This window comes from Sapajus apella, unplaced genomic scaffold, assembly GCF_009761245.1.
Source record: "Sapajus apella isolate SASKATOON/1434 unplaced genomic scaffold, GSC_monkey_1.0 scaffold1, whole genome shotgun sequence".
In the NCBI taxonomy this organism is placed as follows: domain Eukaryota; kingdom Metazoa; phylum Chordata; class Mammalia; order Primates; family Cebidae; genus Sapajus; species Sapajus apella.
This window is the reverse complement of record NW_022436941.1, coordinates 5,802,910-5,828,269: the sequence shown is the minus strand read 5'-3', so window position 1 is coordinate 5,828,269 and position 25,360 is coordinate 5,802,910. Positions and strand designations below refer to the sequence as shown.

Genomic DNA, 25,360 nt, shown 5'->3' with positions numbered 1-25,360 from the left:
CTTTGAAATGTGAAAGTTTTCTCTATTTTGATTGGTTGGATTTAGGTCCTTTACATTTATTGTTTGGACAGATAGGTTTAGTCTTATAAAACATGGCAGAACCAAAATACTTTTTTCTTCCTTATTTTTTATTTTTATTTTTAGAGGCAGGGTTTCACCATCTTGCTCAGGCTGGTCTTGAACTCCTAACTTCAGGTGATGTGCCTGCCTTGGTCTCCCAAAGTGCTGGGATTACAGGTGTGAACCAACGCGCCCAGCCTCTTCCTTATTTTAAGTTATGATATGGACTCTGTTTTCATTGTTTCATTTTAATTGTGTTTTTCTTTACTTAATTGGGAACGTTTATGTTTTTATTTTGATTCTTGTGGATACTATTATAACTATATGTAGATATATAATTTGATAATATCTTATGGATAATATGGTATATAGTACACCTATATAATACCTATATATATTATATACATATATCTGTACTATTATACCTATATATAGTATCTATAAGACCCTATAAAATTATATACCTATAATTTTACACAGAAAATATAGTCCTCTATTTCTGGCTGGGCATTGTGGCTCACACCTGTAATCACAGATCTTTGGGAAGCTGGGGCAAGCAGATCACCTGAGGTCAGGAGTTTGAGACCAGCTGGGCCAACATGGCAAAATCCTGTCTTTACTAAAAATACAAAAAAAAAAAAATTAGGTGTGATGGCATGTGCCTATAATCCTAGCTATTTGGGAGGCTGAGGCAGGAGAACTGCTTGAACCTAGGAGGTAGAGGTTGCAGTGAGCTGAGATTGTGCCGCTGCACTCTAGCCTGGGCAGCAGAGAGAGACTCCATCTCAATAACAACAAAAAAAGGAAATATAGTCCTTTGTTTCTTTAGATAGCATTTGTGGTCCCCCTGCAAAGCAATATTGAAATAATGTTTTTTCCTACTTTTCATTCACTATTTAATTTTAGTTTATATTATTTTTCAGTTCTAGTGCTTATGTTTAATTAATTAATTAATCAGATACACAGTTTTGCTCTGTCACCCAGGTTGGTGTGCAGTTGAGTATGATCATAGCTCACTGCAGCATCAGATCCCTGTGCTCAATGGATCCTGCCACCTCAGCCTCCCAAGTAGCTAGGACCACAGGTGTATGCCACCATGCCCAGCTAATTAAAAAAATTTTTTTGTAGAAATGGGGTCTCATTATGTTTCCCAAGCTTGTCTTGAGCTTCAAGCCTTAAGCAATTCTTCTTCCTTGGACTCCCAAAGCACTGGGATTACAGGCATGAACCACTGTGCCCAGCCTTAGTACTTAGGTTTTACACATTTAAATATACTTATGTCTCTAACTTGATCTTTCATCTTTCAAATATTTTGTTTATTTTTATGTACCTTTCTCAGGTTGTCCTTTCTCTTTTAAACTCCTTTAATAGTTATAACATTTGCATTCCATTCTGTAACTGTAATTCCCACAATTGTTTTAAATGTATCCTTAGAGCTTAGCTGGGTATAAAATTATTGGTTTTCAACTTTCATTTCCTAAAGTTTCTGTAGGCATTGCTCCTCTGACTTGTAAAGTTGAATGTTGACATGTGACTGTTTTGAGTCAGCAGATTTTTTTTTTTTTTTTTTTGAGATGGTTTTGCTCTGTCGCCTAGGCTGGAGTGCAGTGGAGCAATCTTGGCTCACTGCAGCCTCTGCCTCCCAGGTTCAAGCAGTTCTTCTGCTTCAGCCTCCTAAGTAGCTGGAAGTCCAGGCGTGTACTGCCACATCTGGCTAATTTTTGTGTTTTCAGTAGAGATGGGGTTTTGCCATATTGGCCAGGCTGGTCTTGAATCCTGACCCCAAGTGATCCGCCTGTCTCTGCCTTCCAAAGTGCTGGGCTTACAGGCATGAGCCACCATGCCCAGCCAGATTCTTTTCATCCTTGTAGATCAATTGATCTATTTGATTAGATGCCAAAAGGATTTTTTAATCTTCCAAGTTTAACTCTGCTAGAATATTTATATATATATATATATGAAATAGAAATCAACAAGAGTTTAGAAGAACTAGAAAAGAATAAATGTATAGGACAAAGGAGAAAAATATATATATTATATATGTAAAAAATATATAAATATAATATATATAATTATCTAATACATATTTACAATATAATAAATATAATATAAATATATATAAATATTAAATATAATGTAAAATATAATATATATGTAAATATATATAATATATAAATATATAATATATAAATATATATTTATATAAATATATAATATATATATGAGACTGAATTCTTACAATTTACAGACTTAAACTCTTTATTTTTGGAAAACTTAATTTCTTTTTTTTCCAATTTTTATCCCCAAGTATTCTGTGTCATAGAAACTTTTCTTAAATTATACTCCAATTTTTTGGTTTCTGGGTTTCGTTTTTCGTTTTTTTGTTCAGTTAAGTAGCAACAATGATCTTTTTTTTTTTTTTTTTTTTTTTAATAGATGGAGTCTCACTCTGTTACCGGGCTGGAGTGCAGTGGTGTGATCTGGGATCGCGGCAACCTCTGTCTCCTAGGTTCTAGCGATTCTCCTGCCTCAACCTCCCAAGTAACTGAGACTACAGGTGCGCGCCACCACGCCCAGCTACTTTTTCTATTTTTATTAGAGACGGGGTTTTACCATCTTGGCCAAGAGGGTCTTGATCTCTTGACCTCAGGTGATCTGCCTGCCTCGGCCTCCCAAAGTACTGGGATTACAGGCGTGAGCCACTGTGCCCGGCCAACAGTGATCTTTATGTTAGATCTCCTTTGTCCTATACATTTATTCTTTTCTAGTTCTTCTAAACTCTTGTTGATTTCTATTTCATTTTGTCCATTTTCTGGGTCTTGTCCTCTTGGGACTCTTACTGGGTTGTTAGTGGTGTCTGTTCAGCTTTTGGGTGTTTCTAGCTTTCCCGACTTGCAGTTAGCTCAAAGCCTTATGATTTCAGCTGGAATTGTCGTAAGCAAGTAGCTAAGGCTGTAAAAAGAAATCTTTGAAAGAAGCAGCAGTTGCTTCTCACCATCTGCTAAGTCAGCTGTTTGGCATTGTATCTTCTTCATTGTATTCCAGATAATCAAACTTTCAGTTTGAGGTTTGCCTTTTTTCTCTCTTATCCACTCATCTAAATTCCTTGGAGAGTTCTTTAATTTGAATGTGTATTTTGATAGATGTTTTTAATTTGTGGGTTTAAAAATAAATATTTTGGGGATTGGTTGATTCTGTTATATGGAAGAAGGATTATGGAGTTGTCTTTTTGCTTCCAGAGCAGATTGAGTATTCTTTTCCCTAGGGAAGAATTAGGAATAAATCCTGTGTAAATGGTTTATCAGGCTTTGTAGTACTCTATTAAATGCAAATATTATGTGACAGTTGAAGGGAAATGTGCAAAGCTGAGGAAAATACAAATTTGAGGGTGTTTTGATGTGTCTGACAGTTCTTTAATTGTATGTAGATGTGGTAGATAGACGCTTTTCGTTTTATCAGTATGCCTCTTAGGCTGTGGGTGTGTTTCCTTTCAAGCCTTATATCTATGATGGAATAGATTTAGCCAGTGTACTGATGGCATGCCAGTGGTCAAAGATTTGAGGACCACTTCTAGCTATGTTCCAATCATCCACTCAATCCACTTGGCTAATGGGAAAAGGCAAGGAATTCTAGGCATCACTTTAGACATTTAAGAATCACATGGTTCAAAGAAATTGTGGCCACAGGGTGTAAGAACTTGGGCAGTGATTGTGCACACATAATTTCTTGCCATTAAGCTGCTTTCCCCAGTCAGTGTGCATTAGGATGTTACTCCCCAGTGTATTTTCTGCTTGTTTGGTATACATTTGCTAGTCTCTATTCGTGACAACTGGAAAAAGGAAAGAGCCACTCTTCTGGGAGACAACAACTAGACTCTTAGAGTCTCAAGTCCATGGAGAGCTTTTCACTGCTCATTGCATTTTGTAAAGTTTATCTTGTGTAGTTTGGCCAGAAGCAGAAGTGACAGCAGTATGTGCCATTATTCACCTTTTATTCTATACCAAGTGCTGTGCTAAGTACCTTTATATACCTATCTCATTGTTTATTAGAATGTAATCACATGACTTTTTAAATTGTTATCCCCATTTTACTTATAAGAAAACTGAGAGGGCCAGGCATGGTGGCTCACGCCTGTATTCCCAGCACTTTGGGAGGCTGAGGCAGGCAGATCACGTCAGGCCAGGAGTTTGAGATCAGCCTGGCCAACATGGTAAAACCCTGTCTGTACTAAAAATATTAACGTTTGCTGGACATGGTGGTGTGCTCCTGTAATCCCAGCTATTTGGGAGGCTGAGAAGAATCATTTGAACCTGGGAGGCAAAGGCTGTGGTGAGCTGAGATCATCCCACTGCACTCCAGCCTGGGCAGCAGAGAGAGACTCTGTCTTAAAATGAAAAAAGAAAACTGATACTCACGGTTATTGCATGATAATTAAGTAGTAGAGTCAGGATTTGAATCCAGGACTCCCTGGCTCAAAAGACCATGCCCTTAACAATTGTATTGCTGTCTATCAGTGATGTTGGCTAGTCTTGTACATCTTCTAATGCCAAACAAGAATAAGGCATTATAGGCAATGTAGAAATTCTCCTTATACATTGTTTAATATGGGTTAACTCTTATGTTTGAATAATTAGAACAGACTTTCATGGATGGGTGTGGTGGCTACTTGGGAGGCTGAGGCAGGAGGATCCCTTGAGTGATCCCTTGAGCTCAGGAGGTAGAGGCTGCAGTGAGCTATGATTGCACCTGTGAATAGCCACTGCATTCTGCCAGCCTGGGCTGTATAGTGAGACCCTCTCTCTATAAAAACAAAAATCAGGCTTTCACACCTGATTTGTCCCTTCTTTTCACATAGTCTAGAGAATTGGATTATGAAATCAGAAGGGCTGAGTGAATATTGTTTTTCCACAGGTAATCTCATATGTTGTTGAATGGATTTTGCTTGAACTTTCTCCCTTTTCCTATATGGAAATCTTTAGGCCTTAAATGTCAACATGGAAATCTTTATCCCAAATAAAATTGGCTCTGAGAGAGGTACCATAGTGAATGATACAGAGTTGTTTAAAATGGCATCTAATGTATTTCTCACTGTAACTGGGAAATGCACACTTAGGTCATTTGGTGATCCAAAAAACATAGCTCAACTAACATCATATTGGTTTTTCTGGATAGGGGTAATGAAGTTAAATATTTATTTAGGTGGGTGTAATGGGTATTGCCATGTGAATTCTACTTAACTTTGTAATTAATGTGCCGTTACCCTGAGTCTTACCAAGTATTTCTGCATTCTGGAACAATAGAGACACACTCTCCTGTTGTTTGCAGTTACCCTTATAAAAAATTAAAAACAAACAAACAAAAAATGAGTTGTTTTCCCTCTTCTCAAGACAAGTTTGCTTTCTGCTTAACAAAAGTGTTTCCACTCCTCCTGCAGTATGAAGACAGAGCCCCACGGTCCACGCTTAGTTGTGTGACTGGGTTTGCAGCCCTCTGCTCATTTCCTGGCTTGCCTTGTGCCCTGAGGTGGGTGCACTGTCACCTTGAAATGGCAGTGTGGGGCAGTAGCAGGAAGTACCCAAGCAGGCAAGCCGGGCTTCTGCTTCACTCTTAAGTTCCAATAGTCTTTGATTTGGTCCTGTCCTGCCTGGGTGGTGAGATAAAGTTGTTCATTTCTCCTGATGCTTTTGCTTAAGGCACCCTCAGAAGACCTTTTTCCATAGTCTTGTGGGTTGCCTTAGTTAGCAACCCAATCACTAAAAACAAAAGGAACAGAGCTGCAAGAAGAGTCGCTCCTAATATTTGGAGCCAGGTAGTGAGACCCAGAGCACTGGGCTGAAGGGAAATTATTCCTGTGCTGTTTGGTAGAGTCTCATCCTGAGGACAATTAAATGGTCTGACGGGTCACTGGGTGAGACCAATTCCCTGGTTTGTTTACTTGAGCCCGATAGTTTTTCACCATCCAGCAGTAGGTCACAGTCCTGCTGCACCGTGCCCCTGGGCCTGCAGAGAGCAGTCCTTTCATACTGGGTTTCCACCAGCTTCCCTCAGGATCCTTGCATGTCTTTATTTGGTTGAATTGCTCTGTTGTGTCTCTCAGGCTCAGGGTAGAGGACAATGTCAGTAATTACTCTCGGCTTCATCTTATACAGGCATTTGGCTTTATGTCCCGAGTTGCCCTACAAGCAGAGAAGATGAATCATCACCCAGAATGGTTCAATGTATATAACAAGGTAACTAAACTGCCTTATTTGGGAATCACTTTAATTATGGAGTTTAAGAATCTTCTTTCTTGTCATCTTGTGCAGCTAAATGTCATTGTGCTTAAGAAAGGCTTATCCTTTCTCTCAGAATCCCTGTGTATTATTACAAATTAGTAACAAATTTTCAGGCCTGCTCCTAAGAACAATGAATAAGCTCTTTACTTTCATCCCTGTCTTTCTTCTAATGCTAATATGAGAAAGTTGGGCCAAATGAGGCTCCTGAATTAAACTGGAGTATCAGCCATGCTGATACATTTCAAAACTTAAGGTAAATTATTGAAAGAAATGATAGTAACTCAGATAGATATGGCCTTATTTATCTCATTGAAATACATTTGCTCAAGAACTGTGCTTTGAAAACTTAAATTCAGTATGCTGTGTAGGAACTGACCTTATTTAAGACAAAGGGCAGACTATAAAGTTTTGAGGGGCACAATGAGATGAACCTTGTTCCTCCAGAAGTGTCCTCGCCTTTACGGTTGTGCCATTTGGAATGTCTTACCGTCTAGATTTCTATGAAGTCTTCTCTAAGACAATCTTTGAAAAAGGAGAATTTCACAATTCTCATATGACTTAGAATAATTCAGAGCACCTTGGTACCAGGTTACACTTTTCTTTCCTAGTTGCTTCTCTTTGCTTGCCATTTTACTTTTACTTTTTAATCAATTAATCAAGAAACAGCATCCCATCCCTTACCCCCACTTCTTTAATTTGGAAATATGCTTTTTTTTTTTTTTTGAGATGGAGTCTGGCTCTGTTGCTCAGGCTGGAGTACAGTGGTGCCATCTCAGCTCACTGAAACCTCTGCCTCCAGGTTCAAGTGATTCGCCTGCCTCAGCCTCCCAAGTAGCTGGGATCATAGGTGCGCACTACCACACCTGGGTAATTTTTAGTACAGACGGGGTTTCACCATGTTGGCCAGGCTGGTCTCAAACTCCTGAATTCAGGTTATTCGCCTGCCTTGGCCTCCCAAAGTGCTGGGATTACAGATGTGAGCCACTGTGCCCAGCCAAAATGTGGTTTTTAAACATTGCTGCTAAGATATAACGTTTGATAGCTTGGTTTTTCTCAGCGGCCTGAAAATAGTTGGTGTAATTAAAGGAATGGGAGTTCAGGTGTAACCTCAGTCTCTTTTTATTTAAAGAAACAAGATTTGAGATTCTGGCAGCTGCGTTGCCGCATGATGTGAGAAAACTTTTTATTTCAAGGTGACTGTTGAGCCAGGCCTGGTGTAGACTGCTCCTGGAGTTCACCGGGGTTTGGAAATGTTTTGCTTATTCATAATGTAGTATTTTCTAAATCATTGAGTCCCCCATTCTCAAATATGAATGTTGAATAATAGACTGACTTCTGAACTGCCAAAGGAAAATAACCATGATTTGCTGCTCAGAGTTTTAAAAACTGCATTTCTTTTTCTTAGGTCCAGATAACGCTCACCTCCCATGACTGTGGTGAACTGACCAAAAAAGATGTGAAGCTGGCCAAGTTTATTGAAAAAGCAGCTGCTTCTGTGTGATTTCTTCCAAAATCCATGTAAAATCTTGTACATATCTTAGCAATGTATATTGAAGGGAATTTACGTGAACAAATTGAGTTGTCCTTAAGGCATCATATTTAGAGGCAAAAAAAGAAAAATAACAATTTAAGTTGTGTAAATTTAGTTTGCCTTTGTATACTACATTTGGTAAAATCATTGCTTAAATACGAAATGATTTAAACTTGAACTGGAGGTATTTTTCATGCTGTCTAATCATATACCTAAGATAAAAGCCATTATGTTAATATTCAAAAAGAGAAGTGGCATTCTTTTGTTTTTTGAGACAGAGTCTCACATTGTCACCCAGGCTGGAGTGCAATGGCACGATCTCAGCTAACTGCAACCTCCACCTCCCGGGTTTAAGTGGTTCTGCTGCCTCAGCCTTCTTGAATAGATGGGACGACAGGCTCGTGCCACCACACCCAGCTGATTTTTGTATTTTTAACAGAGACGGGGTTTTACCATCTTGGCCAGATGGTCTCGATCTCTTGACCTCATAATCCTGCTTCAGCCTCCTAAAGTGCTGGGATTACAGACATGAGCCACTGTGCGCCACCAGAAGTGGCATTCTTAAATTCGAGAAATTGGGATGGAGAGTATTCAGACATTTTGTAACGCTGAAATCCAAGCAATTTTGGTGACTTTACAAATGCTTTGTGTTGGAGAATAGTTGTAAGGTGGAAAAAGAATTATGAACTCGACAAATAGTGGGTTTTAACCTTATGTAACAATTCTTGTTTTGTTTTGTTTTGTTTGAGATAGGGTCTCGCTCTGCCGCCCAGGCTGGAGTGCAGTGGCAGGATCACGGTTCGCTGCAGGCTTAACCTCCCGGGCTCAAGCGGTTCTCCCTCCTCAGTCTCCTGAGTAGCTGGGACTATAGGCAAGTGCCACCATGCCTGACTAATTTTTAAAGTTTTTGTAGAGATGGGGTCTCCCATGTTGCCCAGGCTGGCCTTGAACTCTCGGGCTCAAGCAAGCCTGCCACCTCTGCCTCTCAAAGTGCAGGGATTACAGGTGTGAGCCATTGTGCCCAGCCACTATAACAGGTTTTTTTTTTTTTTTTGACACAGGGTCTTATTCTGTTGCCCAGGCAGGAGTGAGGTGGTGCCACCAATGCTTACTGTAGCCTGGACCTCTCAGGTGCAAGTGATCCTCCCACCTCAGTATCCTGAGTAGCTGCGACTACAGGATACACCACCACACCTGGCTTATTTTCTAAACTTTTTTTGGAGACAGGGTCTTATTATGCAGCCATGACTGGTCTAGAACTTCTGGCCTCAAGTGATTCTCTTGCCTTGGCCTCCCAAAATGTTGGGATTACAGGCATGAACCACTGTGTCATATTTTTAAATTTTCATTGATTTAGTTATTTTTAATAATTATATAAGAGGGGAGTCTCACTATGTTGCCCAGGCTGGTTTTGAACACCTGGGCTCAAATGATCTTCCTGCCTTGGCTTCCCAAAGTGCAGGAATTATAGGTGTGAGCCACTGCGCCTAGCCCCATAACAATTCTTATGAAGCTAAAGTTGATTTGATTTTAGCTGCTGTTCCTACTTAAGTAATTAATTAAACAAGTCATAAAAATTGGGTGAGCTATCTTGGTGTGTTTTCTTTACTTTTCTCTTTCAACAGAGAGTTGAAGGAAAGGACAAGTATCTTATCTGTGGCTTCCAGGAATGAGTGGCAATACAAGATTTACTGTTACAGTAACCAACTCACCAGGTCGTTATTTGACTTACTGAGTTAAGGAGGAACTAAGGGTCATTTTTTCCCCCATCATTTGCATGTTGTGACTCCTGAACTGAGGGCCTACAGCCACTGAAGCTAGAAGCTACTTGGGTATTATTCAGTAGTGAGCTCTACCTACTCCATGTATCACTGACGGATGTAAAAAGGAGTATCAGGTAATCTATTATTTAAAAATTGTAATAAGAATATTCTTTGAAGGAATTCAGGAATGTACTACTAATGAGATTATGATGCAGATATATCCATCCAAGAAGTATTGTTAGTCCCTTGAAGCATCATGGTAGTGGAATTTAACACAGATCATGTTTGTAACCCACCTCTCTTTAGAGGCCAGAGAAATCATTCATTGTTACAACAAGCAAACCTTCCCTGCTCCATGTGATCCTTACCCCAAACCTGAGAGATGTACAGGAACATGGCACAGAGGCTGAGCTCTCTGAAGCCAGTTCCTGGCTAGTTTTGCTGGCCAGGGAGAGGCAGGTATGGTCAGTTGCCCTGTGGACATGTGGTGTGCAGGGAGAGGAAGTGGGAAAGAGCCACCTAGGCTCTCTGGGTGCCGGGGAATCCAGATCCTTAGCACTATAACTTGTGTTCTTAGGATTCTTTCAAAGGAAAAGACAAAGCTGTATGTTTTTATAAGCTCTTTCCGATAGTATAGATTTTATACTTTTTATTACCAAAGAGTTTTAGTTAAGTGCTTCAATTTTCAATGTTAATTTTTAAAAATTTGCTTTTGAGAATCATCACCTGGATTTACATGAATTTTTTAAGCATGAAGAAATTTAAACATATTCAAAAGTACATGAATAGTACATTGAAGCCTTACATACTGATCACCCAGATATAAAAACTACCAAGATTTTGTCCTAGTAGCTTCATTTTCCCTGTTTCTGTCTTTGCTAAAGTATTTAAAAGCAAATCCCAGATAGCTTATCATTTCACCCCTATATCCTTCAGTAAGTGTCTATGGAAAATATGGTCATTTTCTTATATAAACCACAGTACCATTAATATACCTAACAAAATGATTCCTTGGTAAACCTAATACCTAGGCAAAAATCAAATTGTCCTGAAGATCATGAACGTCTTTGGACAGTAGTTTGGTTCAAACCCAGGATCTATATGAAGCCCACTCATTATATCTGGTTGTTGTGTCTCTTTAGTCTCTTGATCTGGGGCAAGCTCCTCTCCCTTCCCCATTTCCCCATGTAATTTATTTATTGTAAAAACTAGATCAATTGTGCTGTAGAACATTTTGCCTTCTGGATTTGTTTGTTTGCTTCCTGCGGTGTCATTTAACTTGTTTTACCATACCCTACCCGGAACCCTTTTCCTCTATTGTGAGTGGAAGTCTGAGAGCTTAAACTTGATGGCTGTGTTAACATGTGTCACGTGTAGCACAGTGGAGAAAGCGGATGTGGTTCATGATTACAGTGGTAAGACCTGAGAATGAAGTTGCTAGATATCACCTATATGAGGGTGTGACATAAGGTCTATATTAAGGGTCCCTGCGTCTGTTGGAACTCAGAGACTTTACTATAGAGACTCAAAGATCCCATATCCGAAGTCCATGGAAATCCTCATGGTGGTCAATTCTGACAGAATGAAACACCAGACTTGCTTCGGGTAACTTACGTTTCAACTTAAAAGAGACACTGTCACAGTTGGAGGTCCCCAAGTTCCTGTCTGTTCCAAATCTTTGCATGATGGCAGTGGTTTCTCTCATGTGGTAAGCTTTGGCTTCCCTATATTTTCTTGCGAAATGATTGCTGGAGAGGAGTTAAACAGACATGACCTGTGACCCCATGCATGACCTCCACAGATAGTAAACCGGGGCCAGCATGGTTGACGATGTCCTTTCCTACAATGAAGTTAATGAAAGTTCTGAAAATAATAGTTACTTTCTGATGTTGATAGAATTTAGGAAACCTTGGGATAAATAGCGTAAGTATGACTGTTTATGTTTTTGCTATAGACAAAAAGCGGCGGCATGTACATTGTATTTGGACACAAGCCTGCCTCCATTAATGTATTGAACTATTGGACCAGCGGGGAGAGTAGGGAGCATTCTGTACACTTTCTGATCAGCATTCAGAAACATACTATAAAGTTGGACTCTGTAGCTTTCAGTTTTGCAAAGCTTTCTGTGAGACATCAGGAGCTGTAATAGGGTTTGGCCATCATAAGTGAGCTTTGTGTTTCAATGCCAGTTACTCAGGACTAGTAAATGAATGATATCGTCCAGAGGATGTCAGAGTCACCAAGCTGCCACGCCTGCCAATCGCTGACTCTCCCTGGCTATCTGTGGCTGACGTGGTGCTGCCCAGGTCACGCAGAGTGTGAGTTGCTGCTGAAAGGGCACTGGAGATGGCCCTTGGGCTTCTCATCCCAGGATGCCTGCCCTGCCCACCAATCCATGAGAAGATAAGGGATGATTTCAGTAGGCCCTGGATCAGCTTGGCACCTCTGATTTCCTGTTGCTTTCCACTCACCCAGCTGGAGTTTCATTTCCAGACTAAAGTCTTCATCAGTGGCTTCAGAAATAGCATTCATCTGTGGCTGTGCTGATATAGTCCACCAAGAACAACTGGGCTCTTCTCTGTTGCTTTCATTGGGCTACCTTCCCTCTCCAAGTGGCATGAAAGAATTCCTTACTTTTTAAATCTGTTTTCTGTTTTTCTGTGAACATATGCTTTGGTGCTTAAAGAGGGAAGTCACAGAAGTGTACTGCTGAGTTTCCTGGAGATGAAATCCTGCTGTGCCTAGCTATAAGAGCGAGCACAGGGATCCTGATGCCATTATTTTGCATATTCATACAGCACATGCTTACTGAGGGCCTTCTGTGTACCCAAGGGGATTGGACACAGTGACATGGCAGGTGGAAACAGATGGAGAACTGATGTGGGCTCTCTTGGAGCAGCTGCCCCAGGAGCCTCCTGTGGGTGGATGTTGGGCAGGAGCCCTGAGACATTAGAGGCATATAACTAAAGGACACAGCAGGAGTTATAGGAGAAGCTGATCCCTGAGAGAATGAATGTAGAGGGAGATGATGGGGCTGAAGTTTGAATCATGGGGACATGAATCCCAGTGATTCTTAAAACTTTGCTGTTGATGATTTTAAATGGAGAAAATGAGTACATAAGATGTTATTTCCCAGTTTAGTTTATTGGTTGCTCATGAAAGTATTTTCCTACCACAAGTGGTCATATATACTTGTGGAACACCAGGGACAGCAGAGGCGATGGAGTGGTTACCTCCTTTTCTTATGGACCAAGAACTTTGTTGTCTAGGAAATTGACCAGTTTAGCCACTGAACATTTAGTACAACACAGGGCTACCCAGATTTCACTGTCTTGATTTGTCTTGAAAACCAAAGGAGTTAGGAGAAGGTGAGTGAGGAAAATATATTAATCTTGAGAGCTAAACAGAGCAAAAATCCCTATCACTTTTGTACTTAAAACATCCCTGCCTCATGGGCTCATTCTTTATATTTTATCTAGGTGGTTTATATGTGCACATTCCATACCTGCAGTTAGCCAACTCAGGATTTATGTAATATAATAATATCTCCTTTTTTTCTTTTTTTAAGAGATGGGGTCTCATTCTTTCATGCAGGCTGGAGTGCAGTGATGTCATCACAGCTCATTATAACCTCCAACTCCTGGACTCAAGTGATCCTCCCACTTCAGCCTCCCTGGTAGTTGGGACTACAGGTGCATGCCACCACATCCACTTAATTTATTTTTATTTTTTATAGAGACAGTCTCACTATGTTGCCCAGGCTTGTCTTGAACTTCGGGGCTCAAGCAATCCTCCTGCCTCAAACTCCCATGGCTAATTTTTATTTTTTTTTTGAGATGGAGTTTTGCTCTTGTTGCCCAGGCTGGAGTGCAATGGCATGATCTTGGCTCACTGCAATCTCCACTGCCTGGGTTCAAGTGATTCTTCTGTCTCAGCCTCCTGAGTAGCTGGGATTACAGGCACCCGCCACCATGCCCGGCTAATTTTTATGTATTTTTTAGTAGACACAGTGTTTCACCATGTTGGCCAGGCTAGTCTCGAGCTACTGACCTCAGGTGATCTGCTTGCCTTGGCCTTTCAAAGTCTGGGATTACAGGTGTGAGCCACCACATGCTGCCACTAATTTTTATTTCTTCTTCTTCTTTTTTTTTTTAGAGATGGGGGGGTCTCACTATGTTACCCAGGCTGATCTCAAACTCCTGGTCTCAAGTGATCCTGCTATCTTAGCCTCCCAAGTTGCTGGGATTATAATTTTTCTTTTGTTCTAAGTCAAACCCATCACAGTCTTTTCTTGTCCTTCCAGGTGTTTCCAGTGGCTGGGCCCTGGATGTGCTCTCTTTTCCTTAGAGCCCAGAGAACTTTTCTTTCCCTTCTTATATGATCCCGTAACTTTTTCTAACACATTACCAAGGGCCTGTGTCAATCAGCTGGGGGCATTTCTTGAAGGGAGAGCCTTTGTGTGGTCTGTTTCTAGTGACTTCCAGCTTTAACCCAGAGCCTTATGATTCTGCATAACGTGGATGCCCATAGCCTTTTTGTTGAATGGAGGCACTCAGTCTCTTTGGGAAAAGAGAATTCATGATAGACCCACTGGGGAGCTCCCCACTTCAGGGGCCTCAGACTGGTAAAGCAACAGAATGTCCAAGAGTGACCTCATAAAGCAAGGATTCCCTTCGTGGACCCTTCTCCACTGCCTCTCAGAATCCAGATGCTAAGGAAAATCCCTAAGCAGAGATTTTCTGTTGGATGATAAAAGCAAGAAATAAACGTTGGAAATTTGGAAAATGTCTCAACACCGTCACCAGAGCCTGTTGAAAGTCATTTCTAGTTCACTGATTGCTACATCAATGGAATTCTGCCCAGCATTCAAGAAATTTAAGTAAATATTCTCTATCTCCGTTACCTGTTAAGAAATGTGCAAGTGGAAGTATCAGGGCAGGGTGTTGGCGTTCGCTCAGCCTCTTCCCTTAGACACTCGTCTGCTTACCAAAATAAGTTGCATGTCCTTGACAATTTGGTTTCTGTGATTGGTGAGGTTGGCATCCTGTTATGTGCCCTGTAGACTTGAATGACCAGTTTAACTCAGTTTTGTCCTTTTCTATTAATGACTGTTAGATAAACTGAAGGCTTTTCTTTTTATTTTTTGTAGTAGACCCCATCTCAAATCAGATAGTGAAAATTATATATCTTGATATATTAGAAAAGTATATATATTAGAAAAGTATATATATTCTGGCCGGGTACGGTGGCTTACTAAGCCTGCCGAGGTGGGCAGATCACCTGAGGTCAGGAGTTTGAGACTAGCCTGGCCAACATGGCAAAACCCCATCTCTACTAAAAATACAAAAATTAGCCAGGAGTGGTGGTGTTCACCTGTAGTCCTAGCTACTTGGGAGGCTGAGTTAGGAGAATCGCTTGGACCTGTGGGGGTGGAGGTTGCAGTGAGCTGAGATTGCACCACCCCGCACCCCAGCCTGGGTGACAGAGCAAGACTCTGTCTCAAAAAAAAAAAAAAAAAAGAATATCTATTCCATGTTTTTTAACTATTATGAGAATGTATTCATTTATAACATATAATGGGAAACAGTAATATGTACTCTTTGAGAAAAATTGCAAAGCACAGATAAATGGAAATAAACTGGAAAAAGAATTGTCTGTAACCTCACCATCCATAGACAGACACTGTTATCATTTTGGCATATTTCCTGCTGATTTTTTTTGCCCATTTTTGCACAGGTGAGATAATTTTGAACAGAAAATTTTGTACCTTTGGTTTTTGTGTTTTGTTGCACACAAAACAAAACAAGATATAAAAATGGATTGTAAACACTTTTCTAAATCCTGAAAAATGCATAGACATATTTTAGTGTCTATATTTCAAGAGACGGACATACCACAAATATTTGCCCAGTCCTTTTTGTTAGATGTTTAAATTGTTTTCAAGCTTCTCAGTACCGGAAATAATGCTGAGACATTTTTAGTTGAAGTTATTTCATTTCAGGTTGTATTCTCTTGGGTCAGAGAATGAATGGTTCTAAGGCTTTTCAAAAAAGCTGGTCAGTTTTCATGCCTCTGGCAGTTTTAGACAGTGCTAAATCATACTACACTGTTGCCAGCATTAGATCTTACCATGTTCAAGTCTTCGCTAATTTTATAAACGAAAATAATGGTGCATATCCCTGATTAGTGTTGCTATAGAACGTATCTCGAGAAGTTTATTGGTCTTTGGTATTTATTTCATGAATAGGTGTGTGCCCATTTTCTCTTGGGGTGTTCAGTTTTTTATTATTGATGTGAGCATGTGTATGGGTGATATCTGATGATTATCAGTTTTACTTAGTAGACTGGCAATATTTAGTCTTGCTCACGCTGTGTTCCAAGTGCCTACTATATTGCTTGGTATGTAGTTGCCACTCGATAAAGATTTGTTGAGTGAATAAATGAAGATGACACTTTGTTTTGCTGGAGAAGGAGTGGTGACCATTCTTTTTCAGAGGTCCAGGGGGAGGGAACTGAGTGGGGACAGAGTATCCATGATCATCATGTGTATTTCAGTGGTTATTTATTCAACATTTCATTGCTATGTAAAAGTATATGTACATTTATATTCACAGAAGGGAGAAAGCAGAGCCTTGTCCCTGCAAAAAGGTATGCATTATGTGGGCATCCGGCTCTGTAGCGCCATAACCATACTTTATATTCAACTTTTTGACAGGCGGAAAGATGATGAGTTTCGGGCATTTGTGAAGAAAGTCATAATGAGCCGTTTCTTTAAGTTAATTATGATTAGTTCTGTCGGATTGAATGCCTTTTTTACGGCCTTGTGGACCAGTTATGACATCAGGTACCGCTTGTTCAGACTTCTTGAGGTAAGCAGACAAAATGGGTCAATTTTCTTCTTTTATGAAAGATGCTTTATTTCTGGAAGCATTATAAGATTTTTAAGGTATTTTATTTCTAGAAATTTTCCGTAGAATTCTAAAAATACTCTAAAATCTGGGAAGAGGGTGACAAGAGCAGCAGTGATGACATTTTTTTTTTTTTTTTTTTTTGAGACGGAGTCTCGCCCTGTTACCTAAGCTGGAGTACAGTGGTGCTATCTTGGCTCAGTGCAACTTCTGCCTCCCGGGTTCAAGAGATTCTCCTGCATCAGCCTCCCAAGTAGTTTGGATTATAGGCACACATCAGCATGCCCAAGTAATTTTTGTATTTTTAGTAGAGATGGGGCCTTGCCATGTTGGCCAGGCTGGTCTTGAACTCCTGACCTCAAGTGGCCCACCTGCCTTGGCCTCTCAAAGTGCTGGGATTACAGGCATGAGCCACCGTGGCTGGTCAGTGACAAGGTTTTTAAGTCTCCTTGAAATCTCCTCTCAAAAACAGAGCAAGCCTGGGCAACAAAGTGGGACCCCCATCTCTATTTAAAAAAAAGTTGGGCATGGTGGTGCGCACCTGTAGTCTCAGCTACTCTAGACGCTGAGGTGGGAGAGCCTGGGAGTTCGAGGCTGCAGTGAGCTGTGATTGCACCACTGCACTCTAGCCTGGGCAACAGAGTGAGACCTTGTTGGAACCAACCAACCAAAAAAAACCAGAGCAACTAAATAGCAAAGCCAAGAACCCATAGGAAGCATTTGCAGCAAAACTAGTTAGTTTCCTTACTACAAGCCACAAGAACTGCATAATATTAGCCTTGTGGGGGAATAAACAAAGGGATGCTATTATATATTCATTAAAAATGTGATGGGCTGATGTGAGAACAGCATTTGATATCAAAAAGGGTATTGCCTTGTCCAATACTGGGCTAGATCAAGAGATTCCTGGTAATTTTTGAAGGGGCTAGAGCAGCAGATGCTATGAACTTTTAAAGCTGACCAGCCAGAACTCTCTTTGAAGACAGGATCCCACAGACAGGATAAATATTGGAAATGGAATAAAAACTGAGCAGGTTGGAGACATAGAGATGAAGGAAGAGAAGGTTCAGATAAAATGGGAGGAGGGGAATGGAACCAGGAAACCTCAGAATTTTTTTAAACACAGCACAAAAGCAGAAGAATGAGCTCAGTGAGGTTAGAACCATACTATCTTCTAAAAGTTCAAGAAAACTAATTTTATGTAAAACAGAACAATAGAAAAGGATTGATGCTGCTATAGTTGTGTTTTTAGGAAAAAAAAAAAGGATTGCGATAAAGTCTCATACAAAATTACTTTAAGAAAAAGGAGAATAAGGTAGAGAATAATACCCTTATACAGGTTGAGCATCCTGAATTTGAAAATCTGGAATCTGAAGTGCTCCAAAATTCAAAACATTCAGAGCACTAGTGACACGACACTCAAAAGGAAATGCTTACTGGAGCATTTTGGATTTCAGATTTTCAGATGTGAGTTGCTCCACCAGTAAAGATAATGCAAATATTCCAAAATCTAAAAAATTTGAAATCCGAAACACTTCTGTTCCCAAGCATTTCAGATAAGAGATACTTAACCTATAGATAATGAAAGCCCACCACAATGACATGCCTACAAACAGGAAAGACTGTAGCGCACGACTTTAAAACAAGCCACATATTTAAGAAAGTGATTTAAGATAGGAAAGAACAGAAGTGAAAAGACAAAACTCAGGAAAGAATTAGAAATAAAAGAAAAATTAAAAAGAAGTTTTTGCACTGCATGGATAAAAAATAAAAGAAAAATTTCAAAAATGAAGACTAAAATAGACTAAGAGCAATTAATTGCAGCAGATAATAGCTTAAAAGAAATATAGGATTAAATGTAGGACATTTTTTAAATCAATAAGAAATGAAGAGATGAAAAGGAGTCAGGAGAAAATGATGAACCTTGAAGATGGAGAAGAAAAATCCAGGATAAGGACAATAGGAGCCCCTGAATTTGAAACAAAACAGAAACAAAGCAAAGGAACAGAACAGATGCTAAAATCTATCATCCAAGAAAAGTTACCTGAAACTAAAGGTCTGAAACTATGTGTTGAAAGAGTACACATTGCATACCTGAGAATATGGACTTTGAACAATAAACACCAAAACATACTCTAGTAAAATTACTGGATTTTAAAGGAACGAGGGGGTTAAGGAAATTATAAGTATCAAGGCAGTGTGGCTTGTAAGGAGAAGACAGTTACTTATCATTAAACTTTGCTATGGTAAAATAATATGCCGAAAGAAAATAGAGTTACATATGTAAGATACTTAAGCAAAGAAAATGAGAAGCAAGAGTTTTAGATCAGAAAAACTGACTTTCGAGTATAAAGGACACAAATTCATCAATATTAAAAAAACTTGGGGGATATTGTTTCTATGAGCCCATCCTCAGTAATTTACTAAATAAAAAGTTTCAGCAAACCAAAATGACTAGAGAAACATCAACGTTAGGACTGAAGATGAACATTAAGTATGTAGTTATTTGTGGAACTGATACTGATTGTGCTTTAACAGAGAGAATATAGTATATAATGAATGTATCTTCTGACAGTGAAGATAGAGTATGACTAAAAAATGGGAGACAATGGGGAAAACCAATATAAAACGTTTTAAAATAATTTTCAGTAATTAATTTAGTGGGAACACTATTAGTAGTGTTATTCTGAGACTTGTACGTGTGTAATACAAGATAGGACAATTGAGTAATTACGAGACAGTTTATTTCTGTCATTTCCTGTATTCTTAAGAACCAGGATACTCACGGAAGAGAGAACCAGGAACTTCTTTGATAAATAACCAATTCCAGGTCTAGGGCAGGAGGTATACCAGATGAGCCAGGATTATCTTGTCATAGACATAGAAAGGAAGCTATCAAGGACTACTGGGGCCATGTCAAAAAGCTTAGGAGACTATGTGAAGAGGTTCCTACTGGCCAAAGATGGGACAGTTTGAGCTCCAATAAGAATAATAATTACCATGTATTGAAACTCATCAAATAATCTATGAGGTTATAAGATACCCCAAAATAAACTGTCCACTTTTGGAGGATGATAAGGAACTAATCCTTTATCTTGATAATTACTAAATTAAGGGAGAGAATCAAGCGTTACTGACCTTATGTGAACTGCAGTTCTGAGTAAGCAGATAGTAGGTGAGGGGAAACATCTTTTTATAGATGTGTCCCCCTTAATAAATAAAAAAGAAATGATATAATATTACAGTTTTTCAATGCCCTAGGAAGTAATTGATCTAGGCACTGAGCATCAATGGCTGCTACTTTCATAAAAAGAGACAACCAGAAATTATGTGCCATCTGTAAAAGAACAGCACCTCTAATCTTGCCCAGGAGATCAGGAAATATGGAGGACAGAGGGATATGCTGAGCTGTACCATGAGCACGAACTCAGCAAAATCCAGACTGGGAGATTTTACAAGTCAAGCTCCCCGGGTTCTTTAACAGATAAATTGTAAGGAAAGAGAAAAGGAATGGGACACTTAAAAGACACACCAGAATTTTAAAAACTTATAAAATGGCAAGACTACTTATTAGTTCTAGGGATACATACGTGGGTTTTTATCTATAAAGAAATGCAAGGAATTACTATAAAAATTTGGATAGTCATTAATTTTGGCGGGAGGGGTGAAGTTGTAATTGGGATATGGGGCATATGAGGGGCTTCTGGGATGACAGAGTTCTACTTCTTGACCTAGGTGGTAGTTACAGGGATATTGGCCTTGAAATAATTTATTAGGCTATGTATTTGTTCATGTGGTTGTATATGTGTGTTTATTTTACAGTGAAAAGGTTAAAGAGATACTCTTCTTATCTTTCTTTAAGATAAATTACAAATTTCCTTCTTGGGGGTGAAAAGGTTAGCATAAACGTAGTGTGGTATCAGAAGCAGTCGAGGTGGTGGGATACCACAATTAATACTTAAAATGTGTCAGATCCACTTGGCACCACTTCTGTGAACATGTTGGTATGGCAGTGAATTCCACACCACAATTCCACAGAGACTGGTTATGGACTGTGGAACATCATGTTAGTTATAGGACTTGGCAGGGGTCAGGGAAAGAGACAAATTGAGGAAACTGAATCCTCTGATTCCCCTCCTGAGGCCGTAAGGGTCCCGAAGCATGTGTCCTGGTTTAGGGACCTGGTTTGCAAGGCTAGGGAATGTTCTGTGCCATTCAGACTTCGGGATCATGCAGATTTGGGTTCAAGCCCCAGCTTCCTACCTTATTACTAACTGTGAGAATTTGGACAAGTTACTTAAGCCCTCTGTGGTTTGGCTGCAACATTTGTAAAATGATGTAATTAATACACAACTTACAGGGTGGTGGTACAGCCATTGAAAATAACATGTGTGAAAGCCCCTGGTTAACTGAAACTGAGAAATTATTAACACTCCTGGAAACCCCATTGAAGGTGCTGGAAAAGACCTGAGAGAGCCCTGATTTCTCACCTCCAGCTAACCTTGAGGCTTTGCGCAAGCAGAAAATGAAGGCTGAGGCAGAGTTGTAGGTTGCTAGAGCATTGAGCATGTGCCCCCACAGACTCCCCTTAGCTAGAGGCTTAATGATTTCAGTCATGTAAGAAAATTTCTGTCCAATCATTTGTAGGGCATTAAACTGAACAGAAACCTTGGTGGCCACATGTGACAAAGAATATAGACTTTACAGATTCAGTTCAGGAAAGTCAATTTAAAAAAGAAAAGAAGAACAACAACAAAGCCTGGGGAAAGCAGAGGGTATAATTTTCAGAGTTGCAACATTATGTTATGTAAAATCTTCAGTTTTCACCAACAAAATCATGAGACATCCAAAGAAACAAGAGTGTATGGCTCATACACAAAGAGAAAAGCAATTAATAGAAAATATCAGCCAGGAGCCCTGGCTCATACTTGTATCTCAGCACTTTGGGAGACCGAGGCAGGTGAAGTCAGGAGTTTGAGGTCAGCATGGCCAACATGGTGAAATCCTGTCTTTACTAAAAATACAAAAATTAGCTGGGTGTGGTGGTGGGTGCCTGTAATCTCAGCTACTTGGGAGGCTGAGGTGCAAGTATCTCTTGAACCTGGAAGGCAGAGTTTGCAGTGAGCTAAGATCATGGCACTATACTCCAGCCTGGGTGACAGAGTGAGACTCAAAAAAAAAAAAAAAATCCTCAAAGAAGCGCATTTGTTGAAATTATTAGATAAAAACTATAAAATAGCTGGGCAACTGTGGCTTGTGTCTATAATTCCATCATTTTGGGAGGCTAAAGCAGGAGGATTTTGCTTGAGCCCAGGAGTTCAAGACTAGCCTGTGCAACACAGGGAGACCCCTCCATCTCTACAAAAAATTAAAAAATTAGCTGGTGGTCCCAACTACTTGGGAGGCTGAGGTGGGAGGATTGCTTGAGCCTGAGAGATTGAGGCTGCAGTGAGCCATGATCATGACACCATACTCCAGCTTAGGTGACAGAGCAAGACCATCTCAAAACAACAACAACAGCAACCAATACCCCCCAATCCAGTTATTATAAATATGTTCAAGGAACTAAAGAAAACCATATCTAGCTGGGCGTGGTGGCTCATGCCTGTAATCCCAGCACTTTGGGAGGCCAAGGTGCGTGGATCACAAGGTCAAGAGATCAAGACCATCCTGGCCAACATGATGAAATCCCATCTCTACTAAAATACAAAAATTAGCTGGGTGTGGTGGCACGTCCCTGTAATCCCAGCTACTCAGGAGGCTGAGGCAGGAGAATTGCTTGAACCTGGGAGGCAGAGGTTGCAGTGAGCCGAGATCCTGCCACTGCACTCCAGCCTGGCACCTGGCGACAGAACAAGACTCTGTCTCAAAAAAAATAAAAAATAAAAAAAAATAAAGAGAGAAAACCATATGTAAAGAATTAAAGGAAAATATGAGAATAGTGTCTAACTAAACAGAGAACATGAATAAAGAGATATAAATGATTTAAAGTAGTTAAATAGAAATTATGTAGTTGAAAAGTACAATAATTGAAATGAAAAATTCACTAGAGGAACTAATCAGAAGACTTGAGCTATTTGAAGGAAGAATCAACAGAAAAATTGAGATTCTCCTATCTAAAGAACAGGAAAAAAGAATGAATAAAAATATGAACAGAGACCTGTAGGACATCATCAAACATAAAAACATACATGTTATACATGTCCCAGGAGAGGAGAGAAAGGGCAGAGAAAGTATGTGAAGAGAAAATGGGCAGAAACTTCCCAAATTTGATGAAAGATGTTAATCTGCACATCTAAGATCATCAATGAACTCCAAGTAGGATAAACTCAGAGATTCACACCTAGACATATCATATTCAAACTGTTGAAAGACAAAGACAAAAAGAGAATTTGAGCCCATCAACATATCACTGAAAAGAAATCCTCAGTAAGATTAACAGCTGATTTCTTACCAGAAACCATGGCAGCCGGAGGCAATGGGATGTCATAAAATGCTGCAAGAAAAAGAATATCAATCAAAAATTCTACACCTAGAAAAACTATCCTTCAAAAATGAAAGAGGGGTATGATATCAGTGAAAATGGCAGAGTAGGTAACTCCAATGTTTGTCTATCCACAGAAATGTCTAAAAAAAGGAGCAAACCTGCCAGAACTCTGGAAAATAGCCAAAGGTCTACAGCAACCCAGTGAACACAAAATCAAGAAAGAAGCAACTTTAAAAATGCAGGAAAGCTTGTTAAAAAAAAGACAAAAAAATGCCTGGGCAACATAGTGAGACACAGTCTCCATGGAAAAAACAAAACAGACAAAAAAACAGGCATATACCATGTGTCTATAGTCCCAGCTACTCAAGAGGCTGAGGCAGGAGGACTGTTTGAGCTCAGGAGGTCAAGGCTGTAGTGAGCCATGATTGCACCACTGCACTCCCACCTGGGTGACAAGAGTACGATCTTGTCTCTAAAAATCTAAAAAAAAAAAAAAAAAAAAAAGGGCCAGGCACAGTGGTTCATGCCTGTAATTGCATCTCTTTGGGAAACTGAGGTGGACGGATCACCTAAAGTTGGGAGTTCGAGACCAGCCTGACCAACATGGAAAAACTCCATCTTTACCAAAAATACGTGGTGGCACATACCTGTAATCCCAGCTACTTGGGAGGCTGAGGCAGGAGAATTGCTTGAACCCGAGAGGTGGAGGTTGCAGTGAGCCGAGATCATGCCATTGCACTCTAGCCTGGGCAACAAGAGCAAAACTCTGTCTCAAAAAAAAAAAAAAAATAAATAAATAATAAATAATTATCAGCATTTATGTAAATAAATGCTGGTGAGGATGTGGAGAAAGGGGAACTCATCTACATTGTTGCCAGGAATGTAAATTAGTATAGCTGTTATGGACAACATTATGGAGGTTCCTCAAAAAATTAAAAATAGAATTACCATATGATTCAACAATCTTACTACTGAGTATATAGCCATAGAAAAGGAAATCTCTATATTGAAGAGATACCTGCAATCCCATGTTTATTATAGCACTGTTGAAAATAGCCAAAATGTGGACTCAACCTAAGTGTTCATCAATGGATGAATGGATTTTAAAATGTGCTGTATTCTATTGTGAATAGAATTTATTTTAAATGGATTTAAAATAGTATTCACAATAAAATGCTATTCATACATAATAAAGAACAAAATCCTGTCATTTACAGTAACATGGATGAACTTAGAAGGCATTGTGTTAAGTGTAATAAGCCAAGCACAGAAGAACAAATACCATATGATCTCACGCATGTGGAATCTGAAAAAGTTGACTCATAGAAGTAGTATATTGGTTTTTGCATTGCTATAAGGAAATACCTGGGACTGAGTAATTTATAAAGAAAAGAGGTTTTATTTTGGCTCATGGCTCTGCAGGCTGTACAGGAAGCATAGTACCAGCATCTGCTTCTGGTGATGCTGGCACCAGATGCTTGGGAGGATTGCTTGAGCCTGAGTGATGCTCTGTGATCACATCTTTGTGCTCCAGCATGGGTGACAGAGCAAGACCCTATATCAAAACAACAACAACACCACCCCCAAAAATCCCAAGGAATGTTCTGTTGCCTCTGGCCAAGGAGCAGGGTTTCACATTGGGAATGTAAGCTGGTGCAAGGGATGGGCTCCCAGGGCCTTGGGGAACTCCACCCCAGTGGCTTTGCAGGGTACAGTTCCTGTGTCTAGTTTCATGGGTTGGAGTTGAGTGCCTGCAGCTTTTCCAGGCTCAGGAGGCAAGCTTCCCATGGCTCTATCATTCTTGGGTCTGGAGAGCAGTGGTTCCCTTCCCACAGCTCTGCTAGGCAGTGCCCTAGTGGAGATTCTGTGTACGGACTCCAGCCCCACATTTCTTCTTTACACTGCTTTAGTAAAGGTTCTCTGTGAGGACTCTGCCCCTGGGAAAGCTGCCCATGGCTCTATCATTCTTGGAGAGCAGTGGTTCCCTTCCCACAGCTCCACTAGGCAGTGCCCTAGTGGAGATTCTGTGTGGGGACTCCAGCCCCACATTTCCTCTTTACACTGCTTTAGTAAATGTTCTCTGTGAGGACTCTGCCCCTGTAGCAGGCTTCTGTCTGGACTCCTGGGTTTTCTTATACATCCTCTGAACTCTAGGGGAAAGCCGCTAAACCTTCTTCACTCTTGCATCCCCTAAGCCCACAGACTTAACACCATATGGTAGCCACCAAAGCTTGCAGCAGCCTGTGCTCTCCAAAGTCATGGCCTTAGCAATATCTGGGGCCCTTTGAGCTAAGACTGGAGCTGGAGCAGCCAGGATATGGGGAGCAGGATATGCC

The 25,360-nt window shown here is 40.1% G+C and overlaps 2 protein-coding genes across 5 annotated transcripts in view; both read left to right on the top strand.

The window, feature by feature from the left end:
* PCBD2 (pterin-4 alpha-carbinolamine dehydratase 2) overlaps positions 1–8,104 on the top strand; it is a 49,109-nt gene extending 41,005 nt beyond the window's left edge. The window contains exons 3-4 of the mRNA XM_032248562.1: positions 6,210–6,290; positions 7,741–8,104. Coding sequence (XP_032104453.1) covers positions 6,210–6,290; positions 7,741–7,836 — 177 coding nt within the window. The 3' untranslated portion in view covers positions 7,837–8,104. The remainder of the gene's footprint in view (positions 1–6,209; positions 6,291–7,740) is intronic.
* Positions 8,105–9,230: 1,126 nt separating this feature from the next.
* CATSPER3 (cation channel sperm associated 3) overlaps positions 9,231–25,360 on the top strand; it is a 58,050-nt gene continuing 41,920 nt past the window's right edge. For 2 of the 4 annotated variants that reach the window (XM_032248122.1, XM_032248042.1), the window contains exon 1: positions 15,080–16,498. In XM_032248122.1, coding sequence (XP_032104013.1) covers positions 16,070–16,498 — 429 coding nt within the window. In that variant the 5' untranslated portion in view covers positions 15,080–16,069. Of the gene's footprint in view, positions 9,764–13,804; positions 14,509–15,079; positions 16,499–25,360 lie in introns of those variants that run through there. The other 2 variants (XM_032248190.1, XM_032248244.1) reach the window with 2 other exon arrangements.